Source organism: Scardinius erythrophthalmus (assembly GCF_964197995.2).
Source record: "Scardinius erythrophthalmus genome assembly, chromosome: 6".
NCBI classification, from domain to species: Eukaryota; Metazoa; Chordata; class Actinopteri; order Cypriniformes; family Leuciscidae; genus Scardinius; species Scardinius erythrophthalmus.
This window is the reverse complement of record NC_138226.1, coordinates 40431311-40449881: the sequence shown is the minus strand read 5'-3', so window position 1 is coordinate 40449881 and position 18571 is coordinate 40431311. Positions and strand designations below refer to the sequence as shown.

The 18571-nt window shown below is 44.1% G+C and overlaps 2 protein-coding genes across 35 annotated transcripts; both read right to left on the bottom strand.

Moving 5' to 3' along the window:
• Positions 1–4930: 4930 nt before the first annotated feature.
• On the bottom strand, positions 4931–8098 carry LOC308692918 (uncharacterized protein). 17 transcript variants are annotated; one of them, XM_081369497.1, is made up of 5 exons: positions 7686–8026; positions 6752–6883; positions 6349–6486; positions 5248–6093; positions 4931–5160 (listed from the first exon to the last, which is right to left on the bottom strand). In XM_081369497.1, the coding sequence occupies exons 1-5, from the start codon at positions 7768–7770 to the stop codon at positions 5006–5008; spliced, it is 1356 nt and encodes a 451-aa protein (XP_081225623.1). In that variant the 5' UTR covers positions 7771–8026; the 3' UTR covers positions 4931–5005. The 17 variants fall into 17 exon arrangements, with proteins under 17 accessions (XP_081225623.1, XP_081225614.1, XP_081225616.1 ...); XM_081369488.1 differs by having other exon boundaries at positions 4931–5226; positions 5282–6093; XM_081369490.1 differs by having other exon boundaries at positions 4931–5226; positions 5315–6093.
• A 5477-nt stretch (positions 8099–13575) lies between these two features.
• Positions 13576–17023, bottom strand: LOC308692913 (uncharacterized protein). 18 transcript variants are annotated; one of them, XM_081369469.1, is made up of 5 exons: positions 16665–17019; positions 15731–15862; positions 15327–15464; positions 13873–15071; positions 13576–13805 (listed from the first exon to the last, which is right to left on the bottom strand). In XM_081369469.1, the coding sequence occupies exons 1-5, from the start codon at positions 16747–16749 to the stop codon at positions 13782–13784; spliced, it is 1578 nt and encodes a 525-aa protein (XP_081225595.1). In that variant the 5' UTR covers positions 16750–17019; the 3' UTR covers positions 13576–13781. The 18 variants fall into 18 exon arrangements, with proteins under 18 accessions (XP_081225595.1, XP_081225585.1, XP_081225584.1 ...); XM_081369459.1 differs by having other exon boundaries at positions 13993–15071; positions 16665–16990; XM_081369458.1 differs by having other exon boundaries at positions 13576–13845; positions 14000–15071; positions 16665–16990.
• Between the last annotated feature and the right edge of the window lie 1548 nt (positions 17024–18571).

The window sequence follows — 18571 nt, the reverse complement described above, 5'->3', positions numbered from 1 at the left end:
TGTAGCACCACTCGGACAGGTGTGCCAAAACACTTATTTATAAACTAACAATGTCTTCACCTACACAAAAACCTGCTCACTTCAGGCTTGAAAAGAAATGTGGGTTGCCCAATTTTCCGTGTTAGAGAAAAGAGCAGCTCGTACAAAGCTCCTGGATGTCACAATTCCTGTCGCAAATAGACAAAGTGACACGAAGGAGCCACGTAGTCGGCAGGATTCGAACCTGCGCGGAGAGACCCCAATGGTTTTCGAGTCCATCGCCTTAACCTCTCAGCCATGACTACTCCCGCCAGTGAGTCACATGCTATTTTCATTTCTGGATTTGAGCATCAAAGAACACAGGGGCCAACTATCAATGTGGATCAATGTGAGCAGCAGAGGATCAACCCGGCGAAAATATTGTGTTGGCAAAAAGGAGTTCAGCGACGTCTTCACCTACACGAAAAGACTGCCATGATCCGGATTTGGACTGGGGATGCTGCCCGCACAACGCAGAGTAGTAAATGCTACACAGAGAAAGCAATCTTTCCACTCACCCCGGGCCTGCACATACAGTGTCAACGGCAAGCTTCAGCTCAGTTCTCTCAAAGTCCCCCACCACTGCTTGCTTAGACAGTAGGGACTTTAAGCAACGGCCTCTGGTGGAACGGCAATGGCATTCTGTCGTTCTATTGCGCACGCGCGACATTAACTGCTACCTCGCGACGTTCTACTGTAACCGTCTACTACGGGAGAACAGCTGATTTACCGTAGTCGTTACTACGTGACAGATTAAGAAAGTTAATGTTATGTTTTAGGTTATGTGGCATTGTAATCGTTTCTGTATATCATTAAATGCCAAAAGCAACCCTTCTCTTGCTCAAAAATCACCTCCTTTTTTGGTATTTTGTCTGATGATTAAATTACCCCAACGTTGTCCTCTTTACTGTTGCTTAGTGATTTTTGCGCTCTTTAGCTACGGCAGTTAACGCTTACTTCCGGCTGCCTTTGCCATTCCATCAGCAGCTGTTGCTTAAAGTCCCTAGTAACCAAGCATTACATCTTATCTCGGAGAGGAAGACCATCTCCCTCAAAGGCTGGGAAGAGCACAGCAAGAGATTAGGGGAGGTCTGCAACAAACCTTCACCTGAACAGGAACCCTGGACCCTCAGATTAAAAGTCTGATGCTCTACCATTTGAGCTAGCCAGCCAGGCGTTTGCCAGGGAACAGCCACCCTAGGGATATAACAGCACTTTCTCCTTAAAGTGTCACTCCTTTGTCAGCTTAAAGTTTGTGGCATTAAAGGATGAAGACCACAATTTATAAAGGGACGAGAGAGATAGGCTGCTCCTTCCAAAGCTAGGAACATGGAAGATTATGGATTATGGAATATGGAACAATTAGCATCAAGCTACATAACACAATTTAAAATATTAATATTACACTTTTACTCAAAACTCACTTTAAAGGTGCATTGCAAAAGTCTCTGAGTTTTTGCAGAACTATGCCCCCTCTGGCGACAAGCGAAACTGCAACACTGCAACTGAACGGGCATGACGTCACGCCCAGTCTCAAATTCCGACCCGAATCCCTCTTATTTATTTTACTGTACAGGATTATAGAGGCAATCGCAATCATCAGAGAAGGGCTCATTCAGCCCATCAGGCAATTGTTTAAGCATGTATGGGTTAGAAAAACGGGTATTTTTAACATGAAATGTTGCACAATGCACCTTTAAACAACCATAGAGTATTTGTATTATCTTCCGATCGCGATCTAAAATGGAGTTTAGTCATATAATGATGTTGGTTGAAATATGTTATATTTAGAATTTTTTTATGCAGCTAATCGCTACACCTGCTTAGCATGTATACTGTAAACATTCTTTAGTCATATGAAAATACCCCAAATCGCACGAACATCACACACAAACCACATATATTCGAAATCGTGCATTTAATAGTTTCTTGTTTCAGGTGTAGAAAGGTTTCTTTAGCTTTGATTTTCACGGAGCACAGGACGAAGAAGTGTACAGGACAGCTTCAGGGGAGTAATCCAGCTCTCGGATAGCGTACCATCCCTGAAGGCCGCCATTGGCTAACAAGCCATCACCTGCTGTTAGCATTCCATTGACTCACATTCATTTTGGCTTCACTTTGACAGCGAATAACTTTACATCTGAGGCGTTTAAAGACTCTATTTGTCCATTGTTTATTTCTAAAGAAACACGACAATGTATAAAAGGCTCCATTGCCTTGTATCTTACGTTATGGCCCCGTAGAAGCAGTTTTTGTATAAATAGGCTACCGATGGCGTCATAACCACCCGACTCTCTGGAAATTACCGTATAGACAGGAGTAGAAGCTCGCAGTCAATCGGGGGGACGTGGAGGCATACAGTCCGATAAAGTCAAGGCAGAAGCCCATAGAGAGTCATAAAGTTGCTCCTGCTCCTAGCTCATGGACACCCTCTACTCACTCTCTCCGTCTCTGCAAGATTTGTAAGGGAATGATTCAGATTTCTCTTGGCACAGCTACTAGAAGACTTACAACTGTCAGACAGGTTGCTCACGTCACATCTACGTCAGCAAGCTCAGTTTGAGTCTGCTCAATATGTCCCGTCCTGTCTCCCTGTTTCAGTGGATATTACGTCAACACACTGAAAAATGCTGCGCGTTTCAAGGCACTTCAGTTGGTCTTTAAGTGCTCTTAAGCGGCCTTATATTGTATTAATATTAATTCATCTATTTCACAAGAGATTGTATGTTAATATGACTGTGAGAAACTTTTTTTAATTTGATGATAAATCATTAGTTTATTACTGAAATAAAGGATGTTCTTTTGTTCAGTGTCCAAAGAACATGTCAAAATCAAGAAAGGTGAGGATGTTCAAGAAATCAAGCACTTTACACTTCTATTCCAGACTCTTGGATTGTTTGTAATGAGCTAAATCTGGGTAATTAGCATCACTCATTTGAAGGGCTGTTTTACTGGATCAGTGCAGAGTTCACACTGAACAATTTTTCATTCGCCGACAGGTTTTGGGAGATCGCTAGCCTGGGAAAACCCAGACAACTTCCGGCAAATTTAGATTTGCTCTGCAAGTAGTCTGGCAAAGAGCTCATTCAAGCCCATTTCTAATCCGTCGAAATCGCGGCACCAATCAGAAACGTTGGGGCGGGCTCTACACAATGACGATCGCTCTGATTGGTTTTAGGTCTATCCAATTGCGCCCAGAGGCATTTGAGCGACGTCCGTTGGTGAAGCGCACCAACTTTTAAATGCATTATTATATTCAAATTGCAAGCACATGAGGACAGTCTCCATGAAAGACCCACTGGCAGATGAACGTGCTACTACATTTCTCTCCGGAACTGTAGGAAATTTAATTAGATTTAATAGAGGATTTTAACTGTGACAAGATGATTGATAGGGCAGTTTACGTGACAGGATGCACGCGACAGATCCGTCCGATAAAGATGACGAAGTAGTATGTCCCAAAGCTTGCCTACTTTTTTGCTACACATTCAAAAGTAAATACCTTTTCTTCACAAAAAGAGTACATACTTTTATGGCGTAGTGTAATTTACACGATGACGATCGCTCTGATTGGTTTTAGGTCTATCCAATTGCGCCCAGAGGCATTTGAGCGACGTCCGTTGGTGACGCCCCTTTGGAAATGAGTTATTAATGAAGCTTTGCCAGACCATAACTCAGTTACTACTGAGAATGGTCTGGCTTTAACCAGGCTAGGAGATCGCCAACAAATGCCCGAAATCATAGGCTAATCGGTGCTCGTTCACACGAGTGAAATTCACGCAGTGTGAATTATCAACGACGCGATCTGAGAGAATCGCAGATGAGTCGGCGACGCCCGTGAGATATTTGGCATGTTAAATATGTGGATCTGTCTGCGATTCAAAATCCTGCTGTGGTAATGTGTTCTGACTGAAAACTACAGGACAGCGGGATGTTCGGGGAAGAGTTATAGACCAGAATATCAGTATTTTAACAGAAACAAAGCACAAACATTTGCTTGACCAGCAGCAACAGTAGCACATTGTAAAATGATTTATTTGCCCCCAACTCTCTTTGCACGTACAGACAATTTGGATTGCAAATCTTCTTGCAGGCTATCATTTTTAATAACTATTTAAGTCTCAAGTGAGAACTCCAGTCTTACACACGCGTGATCTTGCGTTATTTCCATATCACTTCTCGCGTGGGTTTGCTTGTGAAATGCAGTTTGCAGACCAGTCAGCGATTCTTTCTTTTGTATAGTCATGCAGTGTGAAACTGTCGTCGGTGCATCGTGCAGTGTGCACACAGCAGCAACTGAACGTTACCCCAGATAGTCATGCAGTGTGAAAAGATCAGTGACCTGACTACTTTGAAAATTGTGCAGTGTGAACTCAGCATTACAGGCATTCAGAACTCATTTGGTCACAGGTAACTAAAGGGATCATCTGTTAATAGGCTTGAAGTTGCAACTTCCTAAAATGACCACTAGAAGACACAATTTCACTAAAATGCTTCAGAATGCAGAAGACTATTGGTCAATAGGCAGTACTGGTTGAAACTTCACATCCTATAGCAATCAATAGAATTCTTCGTCCAATCATGGCATTTGGATTCAGACGTTTCCATGTCAACACCGAAATTAATCTGAATCAGTCAGGTGGTACAACTAGAGCACTGCAAGTTGTTTACGTTCATTATCACTGTAATGTTATGCATTTTAGACATGAGTCAATTTAGTGCAGTCTTTCATCTTGTGAGACTTTACAGACTCTGCTGTGTGTTCAAGCGTTTTGAAGGTGGCGTGGCTTTGTAGGGTGGGATTTCATGCATTGATTCCAGTGAGCCATTATGTGAGAGAACAGCCAAACTAACACTGGAATACAAAAATCTAATTCCTTGTTTTCCCACTTAAAAAAAAAAAAGAGGAAAATGGTCTTACAAGTGTGAGATTTATTTGGTGACAAACAGGGAAAACACCATATATCCAATGGTTAAATCAGCACAGTTAACTGCATGCATAGCCACATTGGCCATAAGGGTAAGTTGACTTTGGCGGTTCGGCTGCAGGCTTCATTGGAGGCTTGGGCGGTTCGGCTGCAGGCTTCATTGGAGGCTTGGGCGGTTCGGCTGCAGGCTTCATTGGAGGCTTGGGCGGTTCGGCTGCAGGCTTCATTGGAGGCTTGGGCGGTTCGGCTGCAGGCTTCACAGGAGGCTTCGGAGGTTCGGCTGCAGGCTTCGGAGGTTCGCCCGCAGGCTTCATTGGAGGCTTGGGCGGTTCGGCCGCAGGCTTCATTGGAGGCTTGGGCGGTTCGGCCGCAGGCTTCACAGGAGGCTTCGGGGGTTCGGCCGCAGGCTTCACAGGAGGCTTCGGGGGTTCGGCCGCAGGCTTCACTGGAGGCTTCGGGGGTTCGGCCGCAGGCTTCACAGGAGGCTTCGGGGGTTCGGCCGCAGGCTTCACAGGAGGCTTCGGGGGTTCCACTGCAGGCGTCACTGGCAGTTCGTCTGAAGGCTCTGGCTCAGCAGGTTCGGTAGAAGGCTCCGGCTCCGGCTCTTCGGTAGAAGGCTCCGGCTCTTCGGTAGAAGGCTCCGGCTCTTCGGTAGAAGGCTCCGGCTCTTCGGTAGAAGGCTCCGGCTCTTCGGTAGAAGGCTCCGGCTCTTCGGTAGAAGGCTTTCCTGGAGGTTCGGCTGCAGGCTTTCCTGGAGGCTTTGGTGGTTCGGCTGCAGGCTTTCCTGGAGGCTTTGGTGGTTCGACAGCAGGCTTTCCTGGAGGCTTTGGTGGTTCGACTGCAGGCTTTCCTGGAGGCTTTGGTGGTTCGGCTGCAGGCTTTCCTGGAGGCTTTGGTGGTTCGACAGCAGGCTTTCCTGGAGGCTTTGGTGGTTCGACGGCAGGCTTTCCTGGAGGCTTTGGTGGTTCGACGGCAGGCTTTCCTGGAGGCTTTGGTGGTTCGGCTGCAGGCTTTCCTGGAGGCTTTGGTGGTTCGACGGCAGGCTTTCCTGGAGGCTTTGGTGGTTCGACGGCAGGCTTTCCTGGAGGCTTTGGTGGTTCGACTGCAGGCTTTCCTGGAGGCTTTGGTGGTTCGGCTGCAGGCTTTCCTGGATGGATCCAGATAGTCAACTTTAGTCAGTCTGTTTAGTGGCATTCAGTCTCAGATACAGCACAAAACCCAAATACCAAGTTTTATTCCTCTTAATTATTAATCATGAGTGTATTAATTAATCGTATGAATTAATTTTGTAAAGCCATCCTGTGCTTTAAACCGTGCTATTGGCTGAATACTTTACATTGAGAACGATTAATTATAAAACAAGACAAAATGAAACGAAGCTGACCCAAACACTAACAAATACCTGCAAATGGATTCATACACTGATGTCCACATCCATTGCAGCAGCATTTCTCATTGTTCGGACAGTCACTGTCATAGGAACACAACTCTGCACACATTCCTGCTCCAAAATTTGTGCTTGGACACTCCCCTGGCTTTGCTGTTACAGAGACACATGACAGAGAAACTACATCACTGAATACTGAATGTCTCATACACTGTATGAAAAAGAGAAAAAAAAAAATCGTAGGAGGGTTTACCGGAATATTCAGTCCATCTACTTCATAGTTTCACGTTTAGTTCAATGTGTTACTTGCGGTTTCTTTGCAATTATTTGTGAAACTTACTAGCAATTCCTCAGAAGACATTTTTTCAGCGTTTTTTTTCTGGAAGACGTATAGCATGCATCAATAATTAAAACTCACTGAAAACAGGCGGCACACACGCGGACCCACAGGGAAATTGACAGCATTTGTGTCCTCCAGAGCAGTCTCTATCAGAAGTGCACCCTCGTCGGGAGGGCACGACCGTCAGCGTCGCCGGACACTGACCAGACACTACAGGAGAGGATTCAAGAGGATCATTAGGGGAGACCAGGAAGTGCTGTAATAGTTCGCTTCAGCATTTGCAAGTCAGGGGTTTTGCAATGAGTCTCCCTTTATAATATTCAAACATTTATCTGCTTCAATTCAAGTAGCTTAGAAATCTACCATTTTTCACTAAACGGCATCAATCGGTTTCAAAGACTGAGAGTGCAGTTACAACCTACCCCACTAGTGATATTAACTGATGTCCATGCTTTCTATCAGTCTTTCTATGTTGTATACAAATTTACTGGTGTACATCTTCAAAAATGCCATCCCCATGACCACCCTCATTTTCCTTTTAAGCATTTTAATAAGCTACTCAACAGAAAATAAAACAAATATAGTTCTAAACCCACTATATATGTAAAATGCAGAGTTATCGGTTAGAATTAGCTCCCCACGTTATATTGTAGGCTTATGCATTTCTTAAAACAAAAAAGCTTTAGGCAAAAGTTTCAACTCAGGATTGATACAGTCCGGTAACAATTTTGCAGCCATATTATAACACTAATGTTTGTGTTTAACAGTAAACAAAAAAGCCTATTAGTGATTATATGGGTTTTAGTTGTACAATGAAAAATGCAGAAACTTATGATAGTTTGCATATTTATACTTTGCTTATTATTAACACTAAACCAACATACAAAGATGAACTTCCACTTGACATATGTACTGTATTTTTGTAAGCAGATGTGTCTGAAATCAAATTTTGTAAGGCACTTTATTTATGCACTTCTTCGGGCTGCGTAATGAAGCTAAAAGAACTTCTCACCTAGGACTCCAGCGTCTGTTGTGCTCAAACAAGCAGACAGACACAATAAAACAGCACTAAACGAGCAGTACACTTGAGCTGTCATCCTCTTGACCTGCAATCTCAAAATCAACTCTGCTCGAAGATGCACTGAATTACTGAGTCAGGAGGGGCGGACAGCAAGGACCACAAAACTACAAAGAAAAATCCCTGTTGCTGCATCAAAACATCAGCTGAGTCCCACAACAAACGCTATCAAAAGAGTTCAAAACACTTTTTGAAAATGCGTTTTTAAAGATCCAATTGGGGGTCTGGGTAATTCCAACCCTAATGAAAATCACTTGCCTGTAGTTTTCTCATATAGCCTAATCGTGAAGACCTTGATTAGCTTGTTCAGGTGTGTTTGATTAGGGTTGGATGTCGCAATAATTACCGTAATTAGGAGATGATTGATTGTTTTTATGGCAACACTATCAACGGCAAATGAATCTGCAGTGGTCAGGTGGTACAGCGATCACGTGGTACAAGTCGGAGTTCTACCACAAGTTACAAGTTATAATTATGACTAAACTCCTACACCTAAACTCTCCAGGAAATGGATCTCTACTGGAGACTGGCATAAATCTGCATTGATCATCAAGAAACACAGGGGCATGTCTAGAATTTGAATCTGAATTTTTTATTTGCTGATTGATTTGCGATGTGAATCCATGCAAGTAATTATGAATGAAAACAATGTTTCCAGCCACTGTAGTGAATATAGGGGAATACACAGCCACGGTTATATCATAGCCAATTTAATATTGGATGGTTTCATATGGATTGCATAATCAGATAATATCGTGACCGAGGCAAGTAGCCTATAGAGTTTTGGTTCATTTCTGTGACGAGACGGCAGAAAGCGCACCCTGTTTGTTTTCTTTATTTTACAAAAGCACAACATTTAATTGTTATTGTGAGTGTACATAAATAAAAGTTTGTTCGCGTTTGTCGAACGCTAATTTAACATGCCCGAAATAAAATCAGATTTTAGAAGAATTTGTAGCACCACTCGGACAGGTGTGCCAAAACACTTATTTATAAACTAACAATGTCTTCACCTACACAAAAACCTGCTCACTTCAGGCTTGAAAAGAAATGTGGGTTGCCCAATTTTCCGTGTTAGAGAAAAGAGCAGCTCGTACAAAGCTCCTGGATGTCACAATTCCTGTCGCAAATAGACAAAGTGACACGAAGGAGCCACGTAGTCGGCAGGATTCGAACCTGCGCGGAGAGACCCCAATGGTTTTCGAGTCCATCGCCTTAACCTCTCAGCCATGACTACTCCCGCCAGTGAGTCACATGCTATTTTCATTTCTGGATTTGAGCATCAAAGAACACAGGGGCCAACTATCAATGTGGATCAATGTGAGCAGCAGAGGATCAACCCGGCGAAAATATTGTGTTGGCAAAAAGGAGTTCAGCGACGTCTTCACCTACACGAAAAGACTGCCATGATCCGGATTTGGACTGGGGATGCTGCCCGCACAACGCAGAGTAGTAAATGCTACACAGAGAAAGCAATCTTTCCACTCACCCCGGGCCTGCACATACAGTGTCAACGGCAAGCTTCAGCTCAGTTCTCTCAAAGTCCCCCACCACTGCTTGCTTAGACAGTAGGGACTTTAAGCAACGGCCTCTGGTGGAACGGCAATGGCATTCTGTCGTTCTATTGCGCACGCGCGACATTAACTGCTACCTCGCGACGTTCTACTGTAACCGTCTACTACGGGAGAACAGCTGATTTACCGTAGTCGTTACTACGTGACAGATTAAGAAAGTTAATGTTATGTTTTAGGTTATGTGGCATTGTAATCGTTTCTGTATATCATTAAATGCCAAAAGCAACCCTTCTCTTGCTCAAAAATCACCTCCTTTTTTGGTATTTTGTCTGATGATTAAATTACCCCAACGTTGTCCTCTTTACTGTTGCTTAGTGATTTTTGCGCTCTTTAGCTACGGCAGTTAACGCTTACTTCCGGCTGCCTTTGCCATTCCATCAGCAGCTGTTGCTTAAAGTCCCTAGTAACCAAGCATTACATCTTATCTCGGAGAGGAAGACCATCTCCCTCAAAGGCTGGGAAGAGCACAGCAAGAGATTAGGGGAGGTCTGCAACAAACCTTCACCTGAACAGGAACCCTGGACCCTCAGATTAAAAGTCTGATGCTCTACCATTTGAGCTAGCCAGCCAGGCGTTTGCCAGGGAACAGCCACCCTAGGGATATAACAGCACTTTCTCCTTAAAGTGTCACTCCTTTGTCAGCTTAAAGTTTGTGGCATTAAAGGATGAAGACCACAATTTATAAAGGGACGAGAGAGATAGGCTGCTCCTTCCAAAGCTAGGAACATGGAAGATTATGGATTATGGAATATGGAACAATTAGCATCAAGCTACATAACACAATTTAAAATATTAATATTACACTTTTACTCAAAACTCACTTTAAAGGTGCATTGCAAAAGTCTCTGAGTTTTTGCAGAACTATGCCCCCTCTGGCGACAAGCGAAACTGCAACACTGCAACTGAACGGGCATGACGTCACGCCCAGTCTCAAATTCCGACCCGAATCCCTCTTATTTATTTTACTGTACAGGATTATAGAGGCAATCGCAATCATCAGAGAAGGGCTCATTCAGCCCATCAGGCAATTGTTTAAGCATGTATGGGTTAGAAAAACGGGTATTTTTAACATGAAATGTTGCACAATGCACCTTTAAACAACCATAGAGTATTTGTATTATCTTCCGATCGCGATCTAAAATGGAGTTTAGTCATATAATGATGTTGGTTGAAATATGTTATATTTAGAATTTTTTTATGCAGCTAATCGCTACACCTGCTTAGCATGTATACTGTAAACATTCTTTAGTCATATGAAAATACCCCAAATCGCACGAACATCACACACAAACCACATATATTCGAAATCGTGCATTTAATAGTTTCTTGTTTCAGGTGTAGAAAGGTTTCTTTAGCTTTGATTTTCACGGAGCACAGGACGAAGAAGTGTACAGGACAGCTTCAGGGGAGTAATCCAGCTCTCGGATAGCGTACCATCCCTGAAGGCCGCCATTGGCTAACAAGCCATCACCTGCTGTTAGCATTCCATTGACTCACATTCATTTTGGCTTCACTTTGACAGCGAATAACTTTACATCTGAGGCGTTTAAAGACTCTATTTGTCCATTGTTTATTTCTAAAGAAACACGACAATGTATAAAAGGCTCCATTGCCTTGTATCTTACGTTATGGCCCCGTAGAAGCAGTTTTTGTATAAATAGGCTACCGATGGCGTCATAACCACCCGACTCTCTGGAAATTACCGTATAGACAGGAGTAGAAGCTCGCAGTCAATCGGGGGGACGTGGAGGCATACAGTCCGATAAAGTCAAGGCAGAAGCCCATAGAGAGTCATAAAGTTGCTCCTGCTCCTAGCTCATGGACACCCTCTACTCACTCTCTCCGTCTCTGCAAGATTTGTAAGGGAATGATTCAGATTTCTCTTGGCACAGCTACTAGAAGACTTACAACTGTCAGACAGGTTGCTCACGTCACATCTACGTCAGCAAGCTCAGTTTGAGTCTGCTCAATATGTCCCGTCCTGTCTCCCTGTTTCAGTGGATATTACGTCAACACACTGAAAAATGCTGCGCGTTTCAAGGCACTTCAGTTGGTCTTTAAGTGCTCTTAAGCGGCCTTATATTGTATTAATATTAATTCATCTATTTCACAAGAGATTGTATGTTAATATGACTGTGAGAAACTTTTTTTAATTTGATGATAAATCATTAGTTTATTACTGAAATAAAGGATGTTCTTTTGTTCAGTGTCCAAAGAACATGTCAAAATCAAGAAAGGTGAGGATGTTCAAGAAATCAAGCACTTTACACTTCTATTCCAGACTCTTGGATTGTTTGTAATGAGCTAAATCTGGGTAATTAGCATCACTCATTTGAAGGGCTGTTTTACTGGATCAGTGCAGAGTTCACACTGAACAATTTTTCATTCGCCGACAGGTTTTGGGAGATCGCTAGCCTGGGAAAACCCAGACAACTTCCGGCAAATTTAGATTTGCTCTGCAAGTAGTCTGGCAAAGAGCTCATTCAAGCCCATTTCTAATCCGTCGAAATCGCGGCACCAATCAGAAACGTTGGGGCGGGCTCTACACAATGACGATCGCTCTGATTGGTTTTAGGTCTATCCAATTGCGCCCAGAGGCATTTGAGCGACGTCCGTTGGTGAAGCGCACCAACTTTTAAATGCATTATTATATTCAAATTGCAAGCACATGAGGACAGTCTCCATGAAAGACCCACTGGCAGATGAACGTGCTACTACATTTCTCTCCGGAACTGTAGGAAATTTAATTAGATTTAATAGAGGATTTTAACTGTGACAAGATGATTGATAGGGCAGTTTACGTGACAGGATGCACGCGACAGATCCGTCCGATAAAGATGACGAAGTAGTATGTCCCAAAGCTTGCCTACTTTTTTGCTACACATTCAAAAGTAAATACCTTTTCTTCACAAAAAGAGTACATACTTTTATGGCGTAGTGTAATTTACACGATGACGATCGCTCTGATTGGTTTTAGGTCTATCCAATTGCGCCCAGAGGCATTTGAGCGACGTCCGTTGGTGACGCCCCTTTGGAAATGAGTTATTAATGAAGCTTTGCCAGACCATAACTCAGTTACTACTGAGAATGGTCTGGCTTTAACCAGGCTAGGAGATCGCCAACAAATGCCCGAAATCATAGGCTAATCGGTGCTCGTTCACACGAGTGAAATTCACGCAGTGTGAATTATCAACGACGCGATCTGAGAGAATCGCAGATGAGTCGGCGACGCCCGTGAGATATTTGGCATGTTAAATATGTGGATCTGTCTGCGATTCAAAATCCTGCTGTGGTAATGTGTTCTGACTGAAAACTACAGGACAGCGGGATGTTCGGGGAAGAGTTATAGACCAGAATATCAGTATTTTAACAGAAACAAAGCACAAACATTTGCTTGACCAGCAGCAACAGTAGCACATTGTAAAATGATTTATTTGCCCCCAACTCTCTTTGCACGTACAGACAATTTGGATTGCAAATCTTCTTGCAGGCTATCATTTTTAATAACTATTTAAGTCTCAAGTGAGAACTCCAGTCTTACACACGCGTGATCTTGCGTTATTTCCATATCACTTCTCGCGTGGGTTTGCTTGTGAAATGCAGTTTGCAGACCAGTCAGCGATTCTTTCTTTTGTATAGTCATGCAGTGTGAAACTGTCGTCGGTGCATCGTGCAGTGTGCACACAGCAGCAACTGAACGTTACCCCAGATAGTCATGCAGTGTGAAAAGATCAGTGACCTGACTACTTTGAAAATTGTGCAGTGTGAACTCAGCATTACAGGCATTCAGAACTCATTTGGTCACAGGTAACTAAAGGGATCATCTGTTAATAGGCTTGAAGTTGCAACTTGGTCAATAGGCAGTACTGGTTGAAACTTCACATCCTATAGCAATCAATAGAATTCTTCGTCCAATCATGGCATTTGGATTCAGACGTTTCCATGTCAACACCGAAATTAATCTGAATCAGTCAGGTGGTACAACTAGAGCACTGCAAGTTGTTTACGTTCATTATCACTGTAATGTTATGCATTTTAGACATGAGTCAATTTAGTGCAGTCTTTCATCTTGTGAGACTTTACAGACTCTGCTGTGTGTTCAAGCGTTTTGAAGGTGGCGTGGCTTTGTAGGGTGGGATTTCATGCATTGATTCCAGTGAGCCATTATGTGAGAGAACAGCCAAACTAACACTGGAATACAAAAATCTAATTCCTTGTTTTCCCACTTAAAAAAAAAAAAGAGAGGAAAATGGTCTTACAAGTGTGAGATTTATTTGGTGACAAACAGGGAAAACACCATATATCCAATGGTTAAATCAGCACAGTTAACTGCATGCATAGCCACATTGGCCATAAGGGTAAGTTGACTTTGGCGGTTCGGCTGCAGGCTTCATTGGAGGCTTGGGCGGTTCGGCTGCAGGCTTCATTGGAGGCTTGGGCGGTTCGGCTGCAGGCTTCATTGGAGGCTTGGGCGGTTCGGCTGCAGGCTTCATTGGAGGCTTGGGCGGTTCGGCTGCAGGCTTCATTGGAGGCTTGGGCGGTTCGGCTGCAGGCTTCATTGGAGGCTTGGGTGGTTCGGCTGCAGGCTTCACAGGAGGCTTCGGAGGTTCGGCTGCAGGCTTCGGAGGTTCGCCCGCAGGCTTCATTGGAGGCTTGGGCGGTTCGGCTGCAGGCTTCACAGGAGGCTTCGGAGGTTCGGCTGCAGGCTTCGGAGGTTCGCCCGCAGGCTTCATTGGAGGCTTGGGCGGTTCGGCCGCAGGCTTCATTGGAGGCTTGGGCGGTTCGGCCGCAGGCTTCATTGGAGGCTTGGGCGGTTCGGCCGCAGGCTTCACAGGAGGCTTCGGGGGTTCGGCCGCAGGCTTCACAGGAGGCTTCGGGGGTTCGGCCGCAGGCTTCACTGGAGGCTTCGGGGGTTCGGCCGCAGGCTTCACAGGAGGCTTCGGGGGTTCGGCCGCAGGCTTCACAGGAGGCTTCGGGGGTTCCACTGCAGGCGTCACTGGCAGTTCGTCTGAAGGCTCTGGCTCAGGAGGTTCGGTAGAAGGCTCCGGCTCAGGCAGTTCAGTAGAAGGCTCCGGCAGTTCTGTAGAAGGCTCCGGCTCTTCGGTAGAAGGCTCCGGCTCTTCGGTAGAAGGCTCCGGCTCTTCGGTAGAAGGCTCCGGCTCTTCGGTAGAAGGCTCCGGCTCTTCGGTAGAAGGCTCCGGCTCTTCGGTAGAAGGCTCCGGCTCTTCGGTAGAAGGCTCCGGAGGTTCGGCTGCAGGCTTTCCTGGAGGTTCGGCTGCAGGCTTTCCTGGAGGTTCGGCTGCAGGCTTTCCTGGAGGTTCGGCTGCAGGCTTTCCTGGAGGTTCGGCTGCAGGCTTTCCTGGAGGTTCGGCTGCAGGCTTTCCTGGAGGCTTTGGTGGTTCGGCTGCAGGCTTTCCTGGAGGCTTTGGTGGTTCGACTGCAGGCTTTCCTGGAGGCTTTGGTGGTTCGGCTGCAGGCTTTCCTGGAGGCTTTGGTGGTTCGACGGCAGGCTTTCCTGGAGGCTTTGGTGGTTCGACTGCAGGCTTTCCTGGAGGCTTTGGTGGTTCGGCTGCAGGCTTTCCTGGAGGCTTTGGTGGTTCGACGGCAGGCTTTCCTGGAGGCTTTGGTGGTTCGGCTGCAGGCTTTCCTGGAGGCTTTGGTGGTTCGACAGCAGGCTTTCCTGGAGGCTTTGGTGGTTCGACTGCAGGCTTTCCTGGAGGCTTTGGTGGTTCGGCTGCAGGCTTTCCTGGATGGATCCAGATAGTCAACTTTAGTCAGTCTGTTTAGTGGCATTCAGTCTCAGATACAGCACAAAACCCAAATACCAAGTTTTATTCCTCTTAATTATTAATCATGAGTGTATTAATTAATCGTATGAATTAATTTTGTAAAGCCATCCTGTGCTTTAAACCGTGCTATTGGCTGAATACTTTACATTGAGAACGATTAATTATAAAACAAGACAAAATGAAACGAAGCTGACCCAAACACTAACAAATACCTGCAAATGGATTCATACACTGATGTCCACATCCATTGCAGCAGCATTTCTCATTGTTCGGACAGTCACTGTCATAGGAACACAACTCTGCACACATTCCTGCTCCAAAATTTGTGCTTGGACACTCCCCTGGCTTTGCTGTTACAGAGACACATGACAGAGAAACTACATCACTGAATACTGAATGTCTCATACACTGTATGAAAAAGAGAAAAAAAAAATCGTAGGAGGGTTTACCGGAATATTCAGTCCATCTACTTCATAGTTTCACGTTTAGTTCAATGTGTTACTTGCGGTTTCTTTGCAATTATTTGTGAAACTTACTAGCAATTCCTCAGTGAAGACATTTTTTCAGCGTTTTTTTTCTGGAAGACGTATAGCATGCATCAATAATTAAAACTCACTGAAAACAGGCGGCACACACGCGGACCCACAGGGAAATTGACAGCATTTGTGTCCTCCAGAGCAGTCTCTATCAGAAGTGCACCCTCGTCGGGAGGGCACGACCGTCAGCGTCGCCGGACACTGACCAGACACTACAGGAGAGGATTCAAGAGGATCATTAGGGGAGACCAGGAAGTGCTGTAATAGTTCGCTTCAGCATTTGCAAGTCAGGGGTTTTGCAATGAGTCTCCCTTTATAATATTCAAACATTTATCTGCTTCAATTCAAGTAGCTTAGAAATCTACCATTTTTCACTAAACGGCATCAATCGGTTTCAAAGACTGAGAGTGCAGTTACAACCTACCCCACTAGTGATATTAACTGATGTCCATGCTTTCTATCAGTCTTTCTATGTTGTATACAAATTTACTGGTGTACATCTTCAAAAATGCCATCCCCATGACCACCCTCATTTTCCTTTTAAGCATTTTAATAAGCTACTCAACAGAAAATAAAACAAATATAGTTCTAAACCCACTATATATGTAAAATGCAGAGTTATCGGTTAGAATTAGCTCCCCACGTTATATTGTAGGCTTATGCATTTCTTAAAACAAAAAAACTTTAGGCAAAAGTTTCAACTCAGGATTGATACAGTCCGGTAACAATTTTGCAGCCATATTATAACACTAATGTTTGTGTTTAACAGTAAACAAAAAAGCCTATTAGTGATTATATGGGTTTTAGTTGTACAATGAAAAATGCAGAAACTTATGATAGTTTGCATATTTATACTTTGCTTATTATTAACACTAAACCAACATACAAAGATGAACTTCCACTTGACATATGTACTGTATTTTTGTAAGCAGATGTGTCTGAAATCAAATTTTGTAAGGCACTTTATTTATGCACTTCTTCGGGCTGCGTAATGAAGCTAAAAGAACTTCTCACCTAGGACTCCAGCGTCTGTTGTGCTCAAACAAGCAGACAGACACAATAAAACAGCACTAAACGAGCAGTACACTTGAGCTGTCATCCTCTTGACCTGCAGTCTCAAAATCAACTCTGCTCAAAGATGCACTGAATTACTGAGTCAGGAGGGGCGGACAGCAAGGACCACAAAACTACAAAGAAAAATCCCTGTTGCTGCATCAAAACATCAGCTGAGTCCCACAACAAACGCTATCAAAAGAGTTCAAAACACTTTTTGAAAATGCGTTTTTAAAGATCCAATTGGGGGTCTGGGTAATTCCAACCCTAATGAAAATCACTTGCCTGTAGTTTTCTCATATAGCCTAATCGTGAAGACCTTGATTAGCTTGTTCAGGTGTGTTTGATTAGGGTTGGATGTCGCAATAATTACCGTAATTAGGAGATGATTGATTGTTTTTATGGCAACACTATCAACGGCAAATGGATCTGCAGTGGTCAGGTGGTACAGCGATCACGTGGTACAAGTCGGAGTTCTACCACAAGTTACAAGTTATAATTATGACTAAACTCCTACACCTAAACTCTCCAGGAAATGGATCTCTACTGGAGACTGGCATAAATCTGCATTGATCATCAAGAAACACAGGGGCATGTCTAGAATTTGAATCTGAATTTTTTATTTGCTGATTGATTTGCGATGTGAATCCATGCAAGTAATTATGAATGAAAACAATGTTTCCAGCCACTGTAGTGAATATAGGGGAATACACAGCCACGGTTATATCATAGCCAATTTAATATTGGATGGTTTCATATGGATTGCATAATCAGATAATATCGTGACCGAGGCAAGTAGCCTATAGAGTTTTGGTTCATTTCTGTGACGAGACGGCAGAAAGCGCACCCTGTTTGTTTTCTTTATTTTACAAAAGCACAACATTTAATTGTTAGAGTGAGTGTACATAAATAAAAGTTTGTTCGCGTTTGTCGAACGCTAATTTAACATGCCCGAAATAAAATCAGATTTTAGAAGAATTTGTAGCACCACTCGGACAGGTGTGCCAAAACACTTATTTATAAACTAACAATGTCTTCACCTACACAAAAACCTGCTCACTTCAGGCTTGAAAAGAAATGTGGGTTGCCCAATTTTCCATGTTAGAGAAAAGAGCAGCTCGTACAAAGCTCCTGGATGTCACAATTCCTGTCGCAAATAGACAAAGTGACACGAAGGAGCCACGTAGTCGGCAGGATTCGAACCTGCGCGGAGAGACCCCAATGGTTTTCGAGTCCATCGCCTTAACCTCTCAGCCATGACTACTCCCGCCAGTGAGTCACATGCTATTTTCATTTCTGGATTTGAGCATCAAAGAACACAGGGGCCAACTATCAATGTGGATCAATGTGAGCAGCAGAGGATCAACCCGGCGAAAATATTGTGTTGGCAAAAAGGAGTTCAGCGACGTCTTCACCTACACGAAAAGACTGCCATGATCCGGATTTGGACTGGGGATGCTGCCCGCACAACGCAGAGTAGTAAATGCTACACAGAGAAAGCAATCTTTCCACTCACCCCGGGCCTGCACATACAGTGTCAACAGCAAGCTTCAGCTCAGTTCTCTCAAAGTCCCCCACCACTGCTTGCTTAGACAGTAGGGACTTTAAGCAACGGCCTCTGGTGGAACGGCAATGGCATTCTGTCGTTCTATTGCGCACGCGCGACATTAACTGCTACCTCGCGACGTTCTACTGTAACCGTCTACTACGGGAGAACAGCTGATTTACCGTAGTCGTTACTACGTGACAGATTAAGAAAGTTAATGTTATGTTTTAGGTTATGTGGCATTGTAATCGTTTCTGTATATCATTAAATGCCAAAAGCAACCCTTCTCTTGCTCAAAAATCACCTCCTTTTTTGGTATTTT

Coding starts and splice junctions, on each gene's coding strand:
- LOC308692918 (XM_081369483.1), bottom strand. CDS start 7,770: ATGACAGCTCAAGTGTACTGCTCGTTTAGTGCTGTTTTATTGTGTCTG. Junction 6,884..7,685: donor AACAGACGCTGGAGTCCTAG/GTGAGAAGTTCT, acceptor CCTCTCCTGTAG/TGTCTGGTCAGTGTCCGGCG. Junction 6,094..6,348: donor GTGTATGAATCCATTTGCAG/GTATTTGTTAGT, acceptor GGATCCATCCAG/GAAAGCCTGCAGCCGAACCA.
- LOC308692913 (XM_081369452.1), bottom strand. CDS start 16,749: ATGACAGCTCAAGTGTACTGCTCGTTTAGTGCTGTTTTATTGTGTCTG. Junction 15,863..16,664: donor AACAGACGCTGGAGTCCTAG/GTGAGAAGTTCT, acceptor CCTCTCCTGTAG/TGTCTGGTCAGTGTCCGGCG. Junction 15,492..15,730: donor GTGTGTGCCGCCTGTTTTCA/GTGAGTTTTAAT, acceptor TCAGTGATGTAG/TTTCTCTGTCATGTGTCTCT.